The following is a 20,279-nucleotide window of genomic DNA, read 5'->3' on the forward strand; positions in this document are numbered from 1 at the left end:
GGGTTTGAAAACTTCCAAGGTTCAAACATACATGCGATCCTTTTCAAAAAGGTTAAATTCCATGGAATGCAGGATTGGTAAAAATGGGGTTGGATGGTTAAGTATTTGTGAGGCAACGACAATGTATTAAGGTTGCGGTGACTTAGGAAAAGTACCTACGAGTTATCTACATAATCCTTAAAACTCTCATTTTAGTAAATGTACACTCTTAAAAATAATGATATGTACACTTATGAAAACCAAATGGATTTTCAATTCTTGGGACGTTCGTAAACTTCGTAATATAAGGCGAGGTAAGTGATATCGTGCCTATGTGACACACTAATGGGGGTGGCTGAGTACCCGAAAGACCACAAATTGTCGTTACGAAGTTTACGAAAGTCCCCTCTAAGTACATTAAGTAAGCTATAAATCCACAGCAAACTTTATATTTTATCAAGTCATCGTTACTCTGAACATAGTTCAGTTTACTTAATATAATTTCTGAAAGTATGTACACATGTACGTATTTATATACATAGATAATTTATTTACACAATTTTTTAAACAATTATGTATGATCAAACTTCATTATTTATTAAAATTATTTAATTGTACCCATTACTCCCAAATAATTGTTTTAGTACTCATGGTCATTTATCGATAACATGTGTTCGCAATTAAGTTCAATAACTGTTTTTTTTAATATTGGCCAATTCTAATATTCTTAAAATTTTTGTTAAATTGTTACTTATGCATACTAACATGTGCATAAAAATACGCAGGATTTTAGCACAAACTTACATATTATATACATACATAATTCAAAAGATTTTCGTCCATTTCAAATACGAATTAAGGATATCAACCACTAAATAAGCAACAGTTTCTATGTATGATGAGGGCCACAGGCCATGTGTCATTTAATAAATTGATTGATTGATTGAAATAAGCAACAGTTACAAAGAATCCATCTCAAAACTCATTCAACCACTTTCTCACTCCCCCAATATTTAGCCGAATTTCACCCTCTCCATTACCCGGTTTCTTCAACACGCCCAAATCCAACCCCACCTGAATCCACCCCTTTACCACCTTACTCCTAATTTCATCAAACACATGATACCGCAAATTTGGAAAAGTTCCAGAAATCCGGTCCAAAAATTTGGTCGAACTCTGCCACCCATAACACTTACAGATCCTATTTTGGCAAATATTCTCAGCTTTTACACCTCTCAACCTGAACATTTCCATCGGGGGCAGCGGGACATCCAAGTCACGCAGCGTTTCGCACCTTACCCCATCTCCCCCAGGGGTAAAAGAATCATACAAAAATTTTACCGTAGATTCAAAATGCATAGCCCGCTCTACCTCTGTGTCCTCGTCCTTACGATTCAGGTATTTAACCGAAAGTACTGCCAAAACTGGGAACTGTTTCGCATAGTTTAGCATAACGTTATTGGCGGGATCCTCAGTTTCGAATTTTACCCCAACCTCGCACCTGTTGAATTCAGTAGAGCACCCAAATGCGTATCGTCTGATTTTGAAAACCTGCAGCCTTGGCATGATTGGCACGTAGAGAACAGTGCTGTTTTCTTGCTGCCCAATCCGCTGATTGGAAATTTCGATGTGCAAACGTTGCAACAAAGGTGCAAAAATTTTCATCAAACTTGTCCCACAAGTTGGCTCATGGTTGGACATGTCAAACTCAAGGCGGCTGATTTGCGGAGAAAAGTACCATGATAGCTGATTCGTCATAAATGCTCGATCATCCACCACGTCGGGACATTTGTATGGATTTTTGTCGGCTAAAGATGTCAACTTAGGAAATAGCGTGGGGTTTGTACGAAACAAAAATTCAAATACTTCCAACCGCGGGAATGAAAACCCGATGTGGGTCACGGCGGGGAATAGGGGTGCAATTTTAGCCAAAATTATGGGATGTATCGCAGTGTTTGCAATATTAAATGTGTACAAGGAGAGTTTTGTGATGAAGGGGAAAATCAAATCTTTGCCGGGGTTGAAGTCTGCCAGAAAAGCGGATGCATCCTCAGTATCGTATGTATTCTAAAGTGGGTAAAAAGAGACACGAGATATATTATCACGGGATGGTTCTAACATTATTGGATTGCTTGTTGACCATATTTGCAGACAGCAAATTAAACAAACTTATATTACTGCTTGCAGTAAAAAGTGTTCGCATATTGGAAGTGTCAAGTTTCGTCCTATTTGTTCAACCAGTTAGAAATTAATTTTGGATATGTACTTAAAAAGCATGAGAGGAGCTCGACAAAATGTTTGCTCAAAAGGTAGGGAATGTATATTTGGATCATTGAAGGACTAAAAACCTTTGGTATACTCATTTTTAGTATTGCACAAAAGTTTCATTACATTTGATTCGTCCAATCATTTTTTGAAGGTCGACACTAGCTTGACACTTACAATATGCGGACACTCCATAATATAAGTTTTTAGCACAAATAATCATGCAGCGGTGCTGCTTGATTATTGGTGCTCGTGTAAAATATTGCCTAACTTTAAACGCGTACATAATCCTGTATCTTGTGCAAAAACTGAAAGAGCTAAATTTTCGACACAGTAAGAATTATTCGATTCAACAACGAGATCCACAACTAACTTTAGAATTTGGAATCAAATACATATTTTAAAATGTTTCTATGGTCAGTGTGTGATGATGAAAGCAAATTTTTTGGCGGAGTAGTTAACCTAGGAGGCCTTATGGACTTATAACATTTGTACATAGGAAAGCGAATTTTTCAGGAACGGATGGATAGAAATACAAAATATTTTTTTTGCATTCCTTACCCAAATACCTCCACCCTTTTGATGTCTTCCAGAAATTTCAGGTTTTACAAATCAAATCAAATCTGCATTTATTTATTTAAGGTTTCTACAAAATGTGTCAATTATATAATGCACACTGTATGAAGTACAATAATTAATGTATTTGTTAATTTTGCCGACTTATGAAAATTTCCCCTTAATAGATCTTTATGATAAGCTAAAAGTTTATCATAATGTTTCATACCATGAAATGAGTTTATTAAGGTAATATAATGTCAAAAGCTAAAATTTTCCGGGACTATATTTGTCAAGAGAAAAGAATAGTAAGGGCAACAAGAACTGTAACGTATTCTGAGCCTAACATTATATGTAATGGATTAATGAGAAAGTCATTTCAATATAGGGCGTCAAAAACGGTACTGAATTTACCGGTACGAATCACTGAAAAGTTAAGAAATCTAAGTATAATTGAATTTAAACGACTAGTTAAATGTGAGCTTGTTCATGAACAATGTACCGAGAGAATGGTGGAATTATTTGATATTTTAGACGATCATGATGCACTTTGATAAATTGTATTATTTATTTTCTTAAATCTATTGTAATGACAAATTTTTTACCTTGAGGCGTAATAACCCAGCATTGGGGTGTCTCATTGAAATAAATAAATCAAAAATCAAATTTGAACTTCGAAAAAAAATTTCTAAAATTATTATTAATTTCGCTATTCTGTACATTTTTATTTCGATTTTAGTAACTCAAACGCATACCCAATGTAAATCTCGCGATTGAAAAATGAATAATTATGTACCTATTTATGATAAATAATATAATATGTGTCAAAAAGTTCGAGGTTTTGCCCTTGTACACATTTAGGTTGTACACTTTTTATTGTACGCTAAATTTACGTCCATGTTTTCGCCTGTCCAGTCTTACTCCTGTACACGTTTGAATTGTCCACGCAAGAACCGGATACCGTACAAATGTTACAAGTCCATAAGGCCCCCCAGGGTAATTACTCCGCCAAAAAATTTGCTTTCATCATCACACACTGACCATAACAACATTTTAAAATACTTGGTTCCAAAGTTAGTGGTGGTTCTCGTTGTTGAATCGAATAATTCTTACTCCACAGCTGTTTTAAGCATTTCTGAAGTAAATTGTGCCACATTAACCGCTACCTCAGTACTTTAATAAATCCTCAAATTAGTAAAATTTATTTGCTGTATGAGAAACCGTACCTGCCGATCATAGAACACATCCAACTTGGTGAAGAAGGTAAACTGTAGAGACGTCAAATGATTTCCGAAGAGCTTGATAATTCTAAAAAATTCCATCGGCCGTTTTCCACCATCCAGGAAAACGCTCAGAGTTAAATGTCTCACTTTGCCGGTACATTGCTCAGCAAGATTTTTGAACCTGGGGAGAAAGTCGTCCAGTTCCTGGTTGTATTCCCAATTTATTCGCATCGTCTCGTAGTAGCTCGTTCGGACGGACATTACTTCTCCATAGCTTTCATAGTAGCCTAAAAAACGCCCACTAAACACGGAACGCGCCCGGATATGATTTCTTGCTTCCCGCTCCCATCCCGCATTGACTTTAGTGCACGTGAGCAAGTCAGAGATGGGAAGAAAGGAGGTAATTTTTCCGATAATCTGAGCAAACAATTTGCGAGGATGTAGGTATTTAAATATGAACGGCCAGTCAGTGGGAAAGGACAGATTTGTCAGTATACGTATATCTAAGCTATTTATATAAAGCAGGCGAGCGTATCGCTGCTGGCTGGCTGGCTGGGTCGGTGGCTTACAATGGAGGTCTCCCAACGTATGCGCACAGATTTGGACCAAACTGGCGTCAATCTATCACAAATATAATTAGGATGAAATTTGCAAATGGAACTATCTGCCAATGCGCAGGTTTGGCGGAGATATTTGCATCCGAAGCAGGAAAAATGCCTAGCAAATTTGGAAAATTAAAAATTTGCCAGCCTTGGGGCTGCGTTTTCTCCCCCCTTTTATGCAAATATCTCCGCCAAACCTGCGCATTGGCAGATAGTTCCATTTGCAAATTTCATCCTAATTATATTTGTGATAGATTGACGCCAGTTTGGTCCAAATCTGTGCGCATACGTTGGGAGACCTCCATTGTTAGTTGAGGAGTTAGCCTCTCCTTTTCTCTCTCCACCCTGCAGAGACAACAGGAGAGGCTAACTTCACTAATGTTGGGGTAACGGGCTTATCGAGGGGCCTATTTTTCACGTCGATTGACGGGCTTCTACACTAGTAGGTATATAAATCGGGGTGTGCGACACTATTTATAACCTTCTAGTAAAACAGTTCTGTGCAAAAATAAATACCAGTTTTTCGGGGAATACTTAGGGCTTTCGCCATGGGATGTTGATCACTTGGTAGTTTCGTAGCGGAGCAGTCGAAAAATAGGTTTCGAATTCTGAAATTGTCTTGGAATATGCCAAATATATCTAACCCCATGCCACAAAAATTTCATAAGTTTTCATTGGAAAATAAATTTCGTACACGATTTCAAATCCAAGAAGTTGAGAAACAAACTTTTTGTAAGTACCAAAATCTGAGCGAGAAAGACTCGAAGAAGGCCTGACCATATTTTATCGGAGAAGGTTGTGGCCGTGAAAAAATTGAAACATACATAAAAACGTATGGAGAATCCGAAAATGTGAACTTTAAATAACCACTATTTGAAGAATCCATCGTATCGACACCTCAAAAGTTAAAAACGATTGAATCGTTTTTTGAAAATTCTGATAGTGTTAATAGGACATGGATAATATACTTAACTTTTCTTTGTTCGCGGATCTGGGTAGTCAGATATATTTATAATATTCTACACAAATTTGAGATTTTTGAAATCGTTTTTTGACTATTTGTACTTCAAATTCCTAGTGATCAACTTCCCATGGCGAGAGCCCTATGTTTCCATCTCGATGTTGCAAATTTGAATTTAATACGACGCTAATCTCTTCATACAGTGACAAATCGCTACACTCTTAGAAATCTGGTATGTATTAAAATAACGCCACATGAAAGTTTTATCATACCAGTAACAAATTTTTACTAAGCCGTACATATAATTTTAGTTCCAAGTTGTGTCAACTTTAATACCGAGAAATCAATACCTGTATAGCTGTTTATATTAAATTTGCAGCGATGTACAAGTGCATGGTGATACTATTTATAAAAATCTGAGGCTAATTAAAATCAGGTTATTTAGTTAACAAACCTCGGGTAGAGATGTAACCAGTTGAGGAGGATTGTCGTCCACTGCCATAATTGCTGCTACATTAAAACAATAGTAATCAATTTTAATTTAAAGCACAATTTTGGCGACGCTTTAAAATATTTGTCGTTAATTGCCATACCTTCAGTACGTGTAAATATGCTTTCTAAGCTAGATTTCCTCCGTCAAAACTTGCAATTAGTTGCTAGAACGTTGGACGTAGATGTACTACTACTGAAGTACAAGTATTTATTGGCCTGCTTTTCACTCACAGTGTGAAAGGGTTGAAGAAATTCCGGGCTTCAAACAAAGGACCTTTTCAAAAAAGGTTGAATTCATTCTATTGGAGTGCAGGATAGCAATTGGATTTCTTATTAAATGTATGTAAATATGTATTGAGCGATACTGAACCCTTGTCGTTTAACGGATAATCCTTAAAGGCTGAGGTATATTTAGCAAGGCAGGGGTCGATTCATCTCATTTCATGTTAATATGTATGTCCACTATTAAAAATTACCCTTTTGAAAATTATTTAAGTTCAACCTGAATTCTAAATTAAGTGAAATATATATACTAATCCTTAATACATACTATACATATGTATCATACATACATATGTAGAGTTTGCATACATAATGTATGCAAACATTGAAGATATGTAAGTCATCAAAATTGAACGTATTGATGGCAGAATATATTTATTTTCTGCCAGAAAGGCTAACATAATTTTTAGGAGTGCAGCCAGATACATAAATTTTACATTTAATGTTGATTTGTGTAACTTCATAAATTAAAGGTTTCCATATATTTAATATAATTATCAATTTCGCTGGATTAACGTGTAATGCTACTGAACAAATTACCTTTAGATTAGAACTTGATGTACTCGTAACGTGTGAAGTTTAGAATTTAGTTACTACTAAAATTTACGAACCCACAAAAGTAAATATTAATGCCTAGCTAAATATCTGTAGACAGTTACAAACTTTACACTGACAAACTAACTTTGAACAATTTAACTTCGAACGTGATAAATTAATTAATTTAATTAAGTTAACTAATTTAATTCTGCTATTTTTCAAATACAAGTATACTTTGCTGTGTATATTAAGTCGCCGGCCAAATTATAAAACTATTGATCACCATTAAAAATTAAACAATTTTAATTAACAGTATTGTATTCTACTAATTATCAGATACATCTTTATTCATTGTAGTATAGATTGTATTCGCAGAGATGTATGTACAGTATTTTACTAGTTATTGTTTATATGTACATAACTCATTGGGATTTTCAGCCAATAGCATGAACAAATTAAGAACTATTTTCAACTAATATGAATAAATAAAAAAAACAATAAACAAACAATCGCAAACTCTATAGCACTATTTTTTCGATTTATCTCCCAAAATCTAGCCTAATTTCACCTTCAACATTACCCGATTTCTGCAACAAGCCCAAATCCAACCCCACCTGAATCCACCCCTTTACCACCTTACTCCTAATTTCATCAAACACATGATACCGCAAATTTGGAAACGTTTCAGAAATCCGGTCCAAAAAATTGGTCGAACTCTGCCACCCATAACATTTACAGATACTTTTACTGCAAATACTTTCCAAATGCAACCCTCTCAACCTAAACATTTCCATCGGGGGCAGCGGGACATCCAAGTCACGCAACGTTTCACACCTTACCCCATCTCCCCCCGGGGTAAAAGAATCATACAAAAATTTTACCGTAGATTCAAAATGCATAGCCCGCTCTTCCTCTGTCTCCTCACGGTTCGGGTATTTAACCGAAAGTACTGCCAAAACTGGGAACTGTTTCGCATAGTTTAGCATGACTTTATTGGCGGGATCCTCAGTTTCGAATTTTACCCGCACTTCACACCTTTTCTTAGCAGTGGTGCATTCGTTTGCGTGCCGGCAGATTTTGAGCACCTGTAACCTTGGCATGATTGGGATATGGAGAACCGTGCGGGGTGCTTGATCATATGACCCCCAATCTGTAATCTTGATGTTCAAATGTTGCAAAAAGGGGGCCAAAATGTTGAGCAGGCTTGTCCCAAAAGATGGCACGTAGTTGTAAATGCAAAACTCAAGGCGGCTGATTTGGCGAAGGAAGGACTCTAATGGTTGTTTCGTCATTAAAGTGAGACCGCCACCCGCGTCCAGATGCAGGTATGACTTTCTGACGGATAGTGATGTCAGCTTCGGAAATGGTGGGGCCTCCGAACAAAACAAGAATTCAAATCCTTCCCGATAAGGAGATATGTACTGGAGGCTGGTCACGTTAGGGAATAGGCCAGAGATTTTAACCACAAGGGCATAATACGTGTCAGAGCTGTCTGTAATTTTTTCCGTGTCCAAGCAGAGGTTTGTGATTGAGGGGAATATCAAGTCTTCGGCGGGGGTGAAGTCTGCCAGAAAATCGGATCGATTCCCTGTGGGGAGCAATCTTGTTCTCTAGAATTGCAACGTGCAATATATCGTCTGTTGACAGATATATAATTAATTTTAATTTTCGTGTAAAAATGAAAATGAAAATGAAATAAAACTGAAAATTATGTCGTGTTGAAATAATTTTCGTCACTGTAAAAATTTGGTTTGGTTTTAATGGTATTGGTACCTTAATTGGTACCAATATAATTACTTAATAATACCATAATTGGTTTTAAAAAATGACTTTGTACATGAAACAACTTGCTTCTACCGGCAAACAAATTGTTCAAGTGACCAAATAACATTTGTACATGGAATCAATGTTACACCCTTGGACTACAATTGAAAAATAAATCCACCAAATATGTAAATCCAGTAATAAATGAACAAATTAGTAAAACTTAATCGTAGTGTGATAAATGTTACCTGCGATTGGTGAAAGAGACGACTGTAACCTGGTAAGAACCTTAGTTTCAGAGATGTCAAACGAGTTCCAAATATTTTGATAATTTCCAAAAATTCCTTGGATTGTGTTCCATCATTTAGAAAAAAATTGACGCTTAAATGTCTCACGTTGCCGGTACTTGTTTGAGCAAGACGTCTAAATCGGGGTAGAAACTCGTTCGATAGTACTTTATCGTATTCCCAATACAATTGTGTGGACTCCAAATAACTTGATCGGACGGACATTACTTGCTCATACCTTTCATAAGAATTTCTTCCACAGATAACTATAAGTGAAATATGCAACGTGCCCGGATATGTTGTCTTGCTTCACGTTCCCATTCCACATTGATTTGAGTGCACGTGCGCAGGTCAGAAATTGGCAGAAAAGCGGTAATTTTGGCGATAGTCTGCAGAATTAATTTAGTAAGGAAAATGTGTGATCAGCGAGTCGTGCGACAGATTAGTACATATTCGCTACATGTAACTTTTTAGCATAACAACCTGGCACGAAATATTTATTTATCTATGTGCGAACATATGTATGTAATAATGTAATATACTTTTTTATGCGAAATGTTTCCACTGTGGTAGAGAATTCAAATTTCTTAGATAATTCTGCGACAAATCGCTACACTACAAGAGAAATCCAGTACAACTATGGAATTCACGTATATACCGTAAAACCTCTATTTATAGCCCTATTCTAATTATAGCCGGTCTCCAAATATAGCCGGGTCTAGAGACCAAGATTTTAAAATTTTAGCCGGGTCTCCAATTATAGCCGGGTCTCTAATTATGGCCTTCTTGTCCGCTGTTTCCACGTTCATAGCTCATTCAAGAAAAATGTTGCACATTATGCTAATCAACGAATAATTTGACCTACTAATTTTGACCTATTAATTTCAAGTTATTAATGGATGTAATCATGAGAGAAAATTAAAAAAAAAACTGCTAAACCTCGTTCAAAGATGTAGATTTAAAGTTACTGGGTTACTGATGGCATATCTTGCTAAATTAGAAAACTCAAATTGAGGGAACATGAATTATGCGTGATTTAGTAACATTTAAAATTTTGGACGGAACAAAATTTAGCCGGGTCTCTAATTATAGCCGGGTCCGTGACCCTCAGTTTTGAATTTTAGCCCCAGCTATAAATAGAGGTTTTATGGTATGTATGTATCACTCTACCAAAGTGGTATTGGTAAGTAAATAATACCGAGTTGCGATAACTTGGCAATAAAGTTTTACAACATATTTACATACCTATCTAGGCAGCAAATTTATAACTTTAATATGAAGCTGTAGCAACTTTGATATTGAGAAATCAATACCTGACTGACCATACTAGATGACTTGTACATATATGTAATACCAGCCTAAAAGAGAATAGAAATATCGTTATTGAGTTGATTTTACTTAACAAACCTTTGGTAGGGATATCGCCAGGTGAGGAGTTTTAATAGGGTGTTGAATGATCCCCAGCTCCATAATCGCTGCATAAACACAAAAATAGTAGAAAAAATAATCAATTTTCACCTAAAATATGGATTGAATTCGACGTTATTAAATAGTTGTCGGCGATTTCCATACTTTTTTTGTATGTTTCCTACTGCTGCCAGGTTCCCGTCGTCGATACACGCAATTTCTTTCAGACGTTTTGCGATTAACTGGCACTGAAGCCCGTTAATACATGTGCATCTCCTCGACTGGTTTTTACGAAAGTGTGAAAGGGTTGAGAAAATTTTAAGGATTCCAACAAAAGAACCCTTTTTACGTAAAAAGGTTCAATAGATTCCAATTGAGTACATTATTAATGAGAATTCGTACTACTTGTTAAACGACAATGTAAAAACGACTTTTAAATTAAAGGACAGGGCAAAAAGGTTGTGGTAGATTTACCAAGGTAGGGGTCATTCAACCCTTCATATTCTATAAATAATGTCACCCTTTAGAAAAGTAAATGCACTCTGAATTCTGCATTAAGGAAACTATGTAAAATTCAAACTTTACCCTTTATCAAGTCAGCGTTTCTCTGGATTTTATATAATTTACTAAATAAATATAGAAAGACTGGGTTTTCCTTGCAAAAGGATGACATTGTTTTTTAAGAATGTACTCTCACTCACAGCGAAAGAGTTTATTCTTCACAGTGCCACACAGCATTTACGGATAAATAGTGTGGACATGCTGTGGAGCTATGTGAAGCACAAACTCTTTCGCTGCGAGTTAATATTCAAATGTGATAATTTCCGAACTGCATATTTTCTTTGCGTAATTTTTCAAATAAATAAATATGACTGAACCAAGTTCTGCATTATTTGTTAAAATTATTTTATTCCACTCATTACACCCGCATTATTGCTTTTGTTGCCAAATTATACATAAATAACATACATACTTAAGTACATGTTTACCTTGAAATACCTTTTTTAATATTGGGGAATATGTATTTCTAAAATTTCCATGAGTCATCAAAATGGTTAAAATCGTTACTTAGACACATCTTTATGCATAATTTCTCCATAAAATAAATATACATATGTAACTCAAAAGGCCTGTTAAAATCAAAATTAATTAAATCAACCAATAAAAAACTAGTCAATAACCAATCTCAAAATTCATTCCACAATCTTTTCGATTCCCCGCCCTAAATCCATTCGAATTTCGCCCTCTCCATTACCCGATTTCTGCAACACGCCCAAATTCAACCCCACCTGAACCCACCCCTTTACCACCTTACTCCTCAGCTGATCAAACACATGGTACCGCAGGTTTGGAAAAGTTGCAGAAATCCGGTCCAAAAAATTCGTTGAACTCTGCCAACCATAACATCTACAGCTTTTGAAACTACACACTTTATCCGCTTTTACCCCTCTCAACCTGAACATTTCCATCGGTGGGAGCGGGACATTTAATTCACGCAGCGTTTCGCACCTTACCCCATTTCCCCCCGGGGTGAAAGAATCATACAAAAACGCTACCGTCGATTCAAAATACGTAGCCTGCTCCTCCTCTCTTTTCCCACGATTCGGATATTTAACTGAAAGTACTGCCAAAACTGGGAACTGTTTCGCATAGTTTAGCTTGACCTTATCGGCGGGATCTTCCGTTTCAAATTTTACCCGCACTTCGCACCTATTCTGCGCAGTGGTGCATTCGTTTGCGTGCCGGCAGATTTTGAGCACCTGTAACCTTGGCATGATTGGGATATGGAGAACCGTGCTGTTTCCTTCATCTGCCCCCCTATCCATAATCTCGATGTTTAAATGATGCAGAAAGGGTGCCAAAATTTGGAGCAGGCTTGTCCCAAAAGATGGCGCGTAGTTGTCAATGCAAAACCCAAGGCGGCTGATTTGACGAAGGAAGGACTTTAAAGGTTTTATTATAGTAAGAAAGTTTCCGGCCTCGGGATGTTTGCATGGATTTCTGACGGATAGGGATTTCAGTTTCGGAAATGGTGGGGCCTCTGGACGAAACACAAATTCAAATCCTTCCCGCCGAGGAGATATGTACTGGAGGCAGGTCACATTAGGGAATAGGCCTGAGATTTTAACCACAAGAGCATGATACATGTCAGAGCTGTCTGCAATGTTTTGCGTGTCCAAGCAGAGTTTTGTGATTGAGGGGAATATCAAATCTTCGCCGGGGTTGAAGTCTGCCAGGAAAGCGGATAGGTTCCCAGTGGGGAGCATATTTGCATTCTAGAATTGGTAAAAACAGAAAAAAATCATCACGGGATGGTTACAATGAGGGTATTCATTACGAGTTCGCATGTTCGCATCGCAATATAACTTTTTCGAAATTTTGCGAAGCAACGAAGTGAAGACACTTCGCAAATGAAAAAGTTCGTAAAATTTTATTCAAATGTCTCGAATTTTGCAATGGGAAAAATACGTTAATTTCCATTAGTTACCGAAATTTTGCATCTGAAATTTACCAAACAAAAAAATTCAAAAATTTGAATTGCAAAACTTTGGTAACTAATGGAGATTTATGGACTTTTCCCATTGCGAAATTTGTGAAAAATATTTTGCGAACTAAATACTAGCCTTGGAGATGCGCAAGTTCGCAAATAAATTTTCAAGCCAAATTGTTTTGCGAACTTGCGAACTTTATTTCTTTGCGAACGTTGCTAACGATGCGAACTCGAAATGAATACCCTCAATATGTGATCGCTCGGTGACAGCTAATACATATATACATACGTAATCTTACAAGGGAGCCTTAAGTACTGTCACCTCTCGATTTCCTTCGGAATAGCCTTAATCGACAGATAATTTAGTGAAACTAAAACTTTGTCATAGAACATGCGGTGCAAAATCGCGTTTTCGCGAAATATTTCGCGAGAACTGCACCAAAACCTGCCATTTGCCCAATGCTTTTAACATAGCCACCAGCCTTTCGAATGATGAAATGAACTTTATAGAACCTCAATAAATTATATTTGTACCCGTCCGCGTAATTTCAGCCGGATCACGAATATGCAAAAAATGATGCAAAGATTCGCAAATCTTTTGCAAATTGCGAAAATATGAAAATATCCGCAAATTTGAATCTCTTCGTCTTTTTTAAATTCAACAAATCAGTTTAATCAGTTTAACTGATATAAAATATACTTTTCTTATTGAAAAAAAATTACAAAAATTTGCAAAAAAAATGAAGTTTACAATTTTTAAATTTCGCTTTTTATAGAAACTTAAGAATTGTCATATATGCAGGTATGATCGAATAAAGGAAAAGCTAATTTGTTGAACAATTAAAACATGCTAACATTGCAAAAAATTCTACATATTGAACTAAAAAATTGCACACACTAAGTTTTTGCAACTTGCTAAAATAAATACCACAAATAATTACGAAAACCAAGTAAAAATAGATTATTTAACTTATCTTCATGAAAAATTGCGAAGTTCGATTTTTTGAAAATTTGTGCAAATTTTTTGCAATGATAAAAGTATATTTTATATCAGTTAAACTGATCAATTTTTTGAATTTAAAAAAACAAAGAAATTCAAATTTGCGGATATTTTTATATTTTCGCAATTTGCAAAAAAATTGCGAATCTTTGCATCATTTTTTGCATATTCGTGATCCGGCTGAAATTACGCGGACGGGTACAAATAGAATTTATTGGGATTCTATAAAGTTCATTTCATCATTCGAAAGGCTGGTGGCTATGTTAAAAGCATTGGGCAAATGGCAGGTTTTGGTGCAGTTCTCGCGAAATATTTCGCGAAAACTCGATTTTGCACCGCATGTTCTATGACAAAGTTTTAGTTTCACTAAATTATCTGTCGATTAAGGCTATTCCGAAGGAAATCGTGAGGTGACAGTACTTAAGGTTCCCTTGTTAGTGTACAAATTAAAATGAAATGAAAATTATTTCGTGTAAAAAATTTTTCGTGTAAAACTGACATTTGAAATGAAACGTTATTTTCTACCCTAATTTTTTAAGGAAAAATCTGTAGCATAACATTAAACGGTCCCTTCAGCAAATATTTCTCAGCACTAATAAGTAAATCCGAGAATTAGTAAAACTTACTTAATTGGTGTGTGCCAAATATTACCTGTGGTTCGGTAGAGAAACGAATGTAAGCGGTGAAGAACCTTAGTTGCAGAGATGTCAAACGATTTCCAAACATTTTGATAATTTCAAAAAATTGCTTGGGTTGTGTTCCACCATTCAGAAAAAAGCTGACGATTAAGTGTCTCACTTTGCCGGTACTTATTTCAGCAAGGCTTCGAAATCGGGGCAGAAACTCGTCCGAAACTTGATCGTATTCCCAATCCAATTGCGTAGTTTCCAGAAAATCAGATCGAATGGACATTGCTCGTTCATACCTTTGATACGAATTGGTATAACGGATAGTTCCCCGAAATTTGCAACGCACCCGAATATGATGTCTGGCTTCACGCTCCCATCCCGCGTTGAGTAGAGTGCATATGCGCAGGTCAGAAATGGGCAGAAAGGCGGTAATATTTCTGATAATCTAAACAAATAATTTGAGAGCATGTAATAAATTTGAATATCTGGTTGATTTGTATGTAGGGGAAAATTTGTCAGCATAAATCAGGGTGTTCGAGATTAAAAACTTTTATTACAACCGAGTAAGTTATGTGCGGAAATAAATGCCATTTTTAGTGGAAAATGTTTCCATTCAGTACTAAAATAATACCAAGGCGTGTTGATATATGACACTACCAAAGTGGGATAAAAAAAGTAATATACATACATAGTTTTGCCACACACATAGTCAATTTACGGAGCGGTATACAATTTTAATACCAAGTGGTAGCAACATTAATACCGAGAAATCAATACCTGCCCGGCCATATGTACAAGATTTCTACCAGAAGATGACTTGGTTAATACCAGTCAAAGGATGAATTCATTGAATTCAATTAAATTTAAATTTAATTTAATTAAAAAATTAAATCAATCAAATAACTTTGCTTGAATTCAATTCAAGCAAAGTTATTTGATTGATTTAATTTTTTTAACAAACCTCGGGTAGGGATATCGCCAGGTGAGGAGTTTTAGTGTGTTGAATGTTCCCCAGCTCCATAATTGCTGCTGGCTACATAAATATAAAAATAGTAGAAAAATAATCAATTTTCACCTAAAATATGCATTGCATGTAGGCATTTTTAAATAGTTTTCGGTTATTTCCATACGTTTTTTTTGTGTAGTGTATTTCTTACTGCTGCCAGATTCCCATCGTCGATACAAGCAATTTCTTGCAAACGTTTTGCGATGAACTGGCACTGACGCCGTTAATACATGTGCATCTCCTTGTCTGTTTTTTAGGAAAGTGTGAAAGGGTTGATAAAATTTTAAGGATTCAAACAAAAGAGCCCTTTAACATATTTAAAAAAGGTTAAATAGGTAGATTGCATTTGAGTAAATTTGTAAATAAGAATTCATACTATTTGTCAAACTACACGTGAACAATGCTGTTTGAAGGACAATGCAAAAAGGTTGCGGTAGATTTACGAAGGCAGGGGTCACTCAACCCTTCATATTCTGATTCTATTAATATGTAATGTCACCCTTTAGAGAAGTAAATGCACTCTGAATTCTGAATTAAGTCAACTAACCTAAACCCATAGTAAACTTTACCCTTCCTCAAGCAAACGTGACTATGGGTTTATTTAGTATAGTTAACCTAATATGGAAATTTGAGTGCTTTTATTTTTCAAGTGGTGACAATATTAAAAAAAGTGCACGATTATAACGGACGATGTTTAAGGCATTATGAACGTGATGACACTTTGATATACATAACTTGAGTACTCATTCCTTGAAGCTATATATTTTTTAAATCCATGCTAGGCAGACACATACATATTCGTATGAAAGATGCATATGTATGTATGTACATACATATAAACAATAAAAACTTATCAAAATTATGCTATATTTATGCAATGTGTGATATGTAAGTTATAGTTTAAGAGAAAGTTTAGTACAGTTTACTTAAGGATGCATTTAATTTTGAAATTGTTAAAATTATTTTCAAAAGTGCGTGTAAATTTAAGAACGGTAATGTTTAGCAACTACTTCTCAGAATTCTCCAATGACTTCCTATTATTTCATTTTTAACAAAGTTGTTGCAACCCAGTACTGAAAAATCCGCCAGGCCTATGATCTCACGCGACTAGTTCAATGAGATATGTAGATATTTAAGTATTTATACGGGATAAAGTACCTATTAAATACCATCATAGATGTTCATAAGTCAGAGTGAAACCAAGAAAACGTTTATTTGTGTATGGTGAATTGAATAATCATGAAGGAATTGATTCGGATTTGGTTCGCTGGAATCAGACGGACATGATACGATGGTGGGAAACCAGGGAATGTTAAGTAAGACAAACTATGTAAATAACCAAAATGGGTTAATTTAATTAATGGTTAATAAAGTATTGAAGCAGCGTTTAAATAAATGCATTCATACATGTATGCGTCGGACGGCTTAATTACCTCCTTATCTCAAGTTCTTTATTTAATATCGACTTTGGCATTCAGTAAAATTAGAGAATAATGTGCCTATATAGATTTGCACATTTTACATATTTATACAAACACACTAAATAAAAGTTGTGAGAAATTTACTCAAGCTTGACCAAAGAAAAGGATGAAACATAATTTTGATACATTTTTTACGCAACGGTTGGATAAATTTGACTCAATTGTTGTATTACCCTCTTTTTTTTACTTATTTTTGGGCACATTTTCTACAACGTTAATTTAGCGTGCACGGTTTCTCCCAGGCTCCATTTCCATTTGCTGCATGATCGTATCACAAACTCATTATTATTTCTTTAATATTGCACAAAACCTTAAATCGAATTCGGTATCTCGATAATTTAATCAAAATTGTACGGGGGGCATTATTAATTTCCGCCACAGATACAGACACATGAATAGAAAGTTTATACTAATACTGCCTACTGACAATCTACATATGCATATATCTGATTTACTCGTTTAATTTAGAGCCAATTTAAATAAAGTCCAATCGTAAAATTCGAGTTTCTGATACACATACGTACATACATAACGTGTGTAAATATTTACATACTATTCGCACTTATCAGAGTAGAAATTTAATGGAGTAGAAAAATATGTTGGAAAATGCAAAATCGTAATCAATAAATAAACATATTCATGTCAAGAGATGATGCTGATTTCAAAAATGGCCTAGCATTTCGAATAACCAGATAATTAGAGCGGGTCCGATGGGAACCCGATCACTAGGAATTATGCCCAGAAAATGGTCAAAAATGATTTTTAAGATCTCAAATTTTTGTAGAATATTATAAATATATCTAGCGTCCAATTTCCGGAACGATTAAGACCTAAGTCCATCGTCAATCTCGTATTGAAGGTTCTTCTTTACGCCCGCCATTACTGCATTTTCGGAAGACTTTGCAACTTCAATGCTAATTATCTCCTACTTGAATCAAAATTTTCTTAAAGTATCGACTGTTTCACAAAGCTGGGAGTATGTCTTCGTACATATGGCCCACATTATTTTATTATTTTATTGCGCGAAGATAAGGGTTGAATGTGATGTTATCATTTTTCAACATCAAACTGATTTTTTTTCGATTTCTTCCATGATAGTTTTTGCATAGTGGAATGGTCCACGGTCGGTCCAAAAAATTACATTTTGTATTTTATGATACCTCATTATGAAAGGAATCAGACGGTCTATTATACATTGCTAGAAACAAACATGTGTTTCCACACAGTCCATGTGAACTTAAGGGTCACAAACATGCCCAATTTGGCCTAATGCCCGAAAAATCGAGAATTTCTTGAGAAATTTTTAAAAACATTTTAATTTCTCGTCTGTTTTCACTTCAGATATGTATTTGCCATGAAAAATTACCTTCCTGGAATTTCTGTCACGTTATTAACGACGTAGGCATCGTGGCCAATGTCCAACTTTTTGGCGAAATTTTGCTGTAGAGCTTGGGAAGTCTTGCGTTTACCATTTTTTCTTGACCTTCCGTATATTTTGGTGCAGATTTTTTTGCATACGTTTTGACCCACAATTTATGGGCCTTAATATGATACACGTAGTTTGTATTAAGCATTGACTTCTTGGCAGCATCGGGCACGGACGTGGAGCGACACTTTCCAAAAATAAATTTAATCGTTTTTAACTTTCAAGAGGTCATTGTGATGGTTTTTACTAACGGTGTGTATTTGAGGTCGACATTTTCGGATTCCCCATACTTTTTTCTGTAAGTCTTAATTTTTGCACGACCACGCCCTTCTCCGTTGAAATGCAGTTAAGTCTTCTCGAGTCATTGTCACTCGATTCGAGAGTTCGTCGCTTTAAAGTGGTGTAGGAAATTTATGTTTCATTGAAAACTTCTGAAATTTTGGGGGTGCGTGGTTAGATATATTTAGCATATTCTGAACGAATTTCGGATTTCTAAACCTGTTTTTGACGACTCTGCCATTAAACTCCCTAGTGACCGGGTTCCTATAGGACCCACTCTATGTTTATTTATTTATAGCGTGAATTTGCCGAATTATATGTTTTGGTTTCATAGCAAGCAAGTTCCTTAAAGTTCTTTGCCATTTTTCCACAAAAAACTGCACAAACGGAATATGTATATCTAGCTACAAATGTATGCATAAATACATACACACAGACACACATATGCATAATCTATAGTTCACTAAATTTGGCGAGTTTTAGTTATTTCAAGGTTGGAGTACTAGTATGTCCATTTAACTGGTTTGCAAAATTCTTCACATCCGTTAATAACAGCTTTACATATTATGTAAAGCTGTTATTTGCCAGATTTTGAATTTTGATAATTTTGAATTTTCTTTTATTACTAACCTACCAAGGCCAATAAAGTCAAATTTAAATTGACAGGACAATTTTGAACAAGTAATTACTCTTAATAATTTCAAAAGTGCACTTACGTGGTTTTAAAATTAAACATCGAGTGCACTTACGTCTTTTTAAAATAAAACATCGACTGCACTTGCGTCTATTTAGAATTAGTGCGACGATATGTATGCACGTGTAAGGACTTACAAGGCTGTAGACCCACAAACACTCAATTACCACATGTGTAGGCAGGAAACCACCAGTCTTTAAATAACCCTTCCTCTTTTGTCTCGCTTCGACATTCTATAAAATCCTTACATACATATTTAGCAAAATTATGAAACTTCATTTCATCCATTTTCATTATTCTGCCGGAATTAAGAACTTCTTCAGTCTGCATAAATCCTTCCCATCTACCAACGGGCATGATCTAGTTTCTCCCACATTGTGGGAAATTTTAGGCCAGTTCGTCTCCGTATTTCGTCGCGTGTCCGTGCTCCCTTTTTGTTTTTGTCCGGCTGTAAGAAAAGCACATTTTGTCCAGAAATCTTTCCTAAAACGTGGAATTCTGAAGTTTTGCTGTGTTTTATTTATGGCGTATGCCTTCGTCACTTTTCTCCTGCTCACGCACCAACTCTTATTTTCATCAAGTAGTATGGACGCTCGACGGATGTTCAGCATGTTTTACATCATCTGTCTCTTTCCCATCTTTATCCCGATCAGTTTCGTGATCGCTTTTCGAGCAGAACCAATCTGTCCGACGATCAATCCCATTAATTTATTTCAGCAAAGGATAGCAGGTAATATTGATGGCTTGAGTTTTGAATGTTTTCAGTTCGATTTCGTTTTCCAAGTATCTCTTAAACGCTACTTTGTATAGTTAGAAATCTGGTATTGTCTCGTAGGTATTTATTTCTCGGTGTTAATTTTGCTACCACCAGGTATTAAAATTGTGCCGGTCCGTAAAAATTTTCTTCCTACATACATAT

At 35.6% G+C, this 20,279-nt stretch overlaps 2 protein-coding genes and 1 long non-coding RNA gene across 5 annotated transcripts; all 3 read right to left on the reverse strand.

Moving 5' to 3' along the window:
- Window positions 1-565: 565 nt before the first annotated feature.
- LOC118437460 lies at window positions 566-6,517 on the reverse strand. Of its 3 annotated transcripts, none has more exons than XM_035856475.1 (4): window positions 6,179-6,517; window positions 6,040-6,092; window positions 4,026-4,439; window positions 566-2,046 (listed from the first exon to the last, which is right to left on the reverse strand). In XM_035856475.1, the coding sequence occupies exons 2-4, from the start codon at window positions 6,085-6,087 to the stop codon at window positions 955-957; spliced, it is 1,554 nt and encodes a 517-aa protein (XP_035712368.1). In that variant the 5' UTR covers window positions 6,088-6,092; window positions 6,179-6,517; the 3' UTR covers window positions 566-954. The 3 variants fall into 3 exon arrangements, with proteins under 3 accessions (XP_035712368.1, XP_035712367.1, XP_035712369.1); XM_035856474.1 differs by having other exon boundaries at window positions 6,040-6,095; XM_035856476.1 differs by lacking the exon at window positions 566-2,046 and adding an exon at window positions 3,417-3,934 and having other exon boundaries at window positions 6,040-6,095.
- A 2,505-nt stretch (window positions 6,518-9,022) lies between these two features.
- LOC118437383 lies at window positions 9,023-10,628 on the reverse strand. The gene is made up of 3 exons (XR_004836070.1): window positions 10,520-10,628; window positions 10,355-10,422; window positions 9,023-9,336 (listed from the first exon to the last, which is right to left on the reverse strand). It is a non-coding gene; the product is annotated as an uncharacterized LOC118437383 (long non-coding RNA).
- A 657-nt stretch (window positions 10,629-11,285) lies between these two features.
- On the reverse strand, window positions 11,286-15,736 carry LOC118437382. Its single transcript, XM_035856345.1, has 4 exons — window positions 15,605-15,736; window positions 15,436-15,507; window positions 14,497-14,919; window positions 11,286-12,630 (listed from the first exon to the last, which is right to left on the reverse strand). The coding sequence occupies exons 2-4, from the start codon at window positions 15,493-15,495 to the stop codon at window positions 11,548-11,550; spliced, it is 1,566 nt and encodes a 521-aa protein (XP_035712238.1). The 5' UTR covers window positions 15,496-15,507; window positions 15,605-15,736; the 3' UTR covers window positions 11,286-11,547.
- Window positions 15,737-20,279: the final 4,543 nt, after the last annotated feature.

Source organism: Folsomia candida, unplaced genomic scaffold (assembly GCF_002217175.1).
Source record: "Folsomia candida strain VU population unplaced genomic scaffold, ASM221717v1 Fcan01_Sc013, whole genome shotgun sequence".
Taxonomy (NCBI): domain Eukaryota; kingdom Metazoa; phylum Arthropoda; class Collembola; order Entomobryomorpha; family Isotomidae; genus Folsomia; species Folsomia candida.

Excerpts from the sequence above, each read along its gene's own strand:
- LOC118437460 (XM_035856475.1), bottom strand. The coding sequence starts at position 6,087 with ATGGCAGTGGACGACAATCCTCCTCAACTGGTTACATCTCTACCCGAG. Across the intron at positions 4,440-6,039 it reads TGGTTACATCTCTACCCGAG|ATTATCGGAAAAATTACCTC; the intron begins GTTTGTTAACTA and ends TTGTTTGCTCAG. Across the intron at positions 2,047-4,025 it reads ATGTGTTCTATGATCGGCAG|AATACATACGATACTGAGGA; the intron begins GTACGGTTTCTC and ends TACCCACTTTAG.
- LOC118437382 (XM_035856345.1), bottom strand. The coding sequence starts at position 15,495 with ATGGAGCTGGGGAACATTCAACACACTAAAACTCCTCACCTGGCGATA. Across the intron at positions 14,920-15,435 it reads TGGCGATATCCCTACCCGAG|ATTATCAGAAATATTACCGC; the intron begins GTTTGTTAAAAA and ends TTATTTGTTTAG. Across the intron at positions 12,631-14,496 it reads GTTTCTCTACCGAACCACAG|AATGCAAATATGCTCCCCAC; the intron begins GTAATATTTGGC and ends TACCAATTCTAG.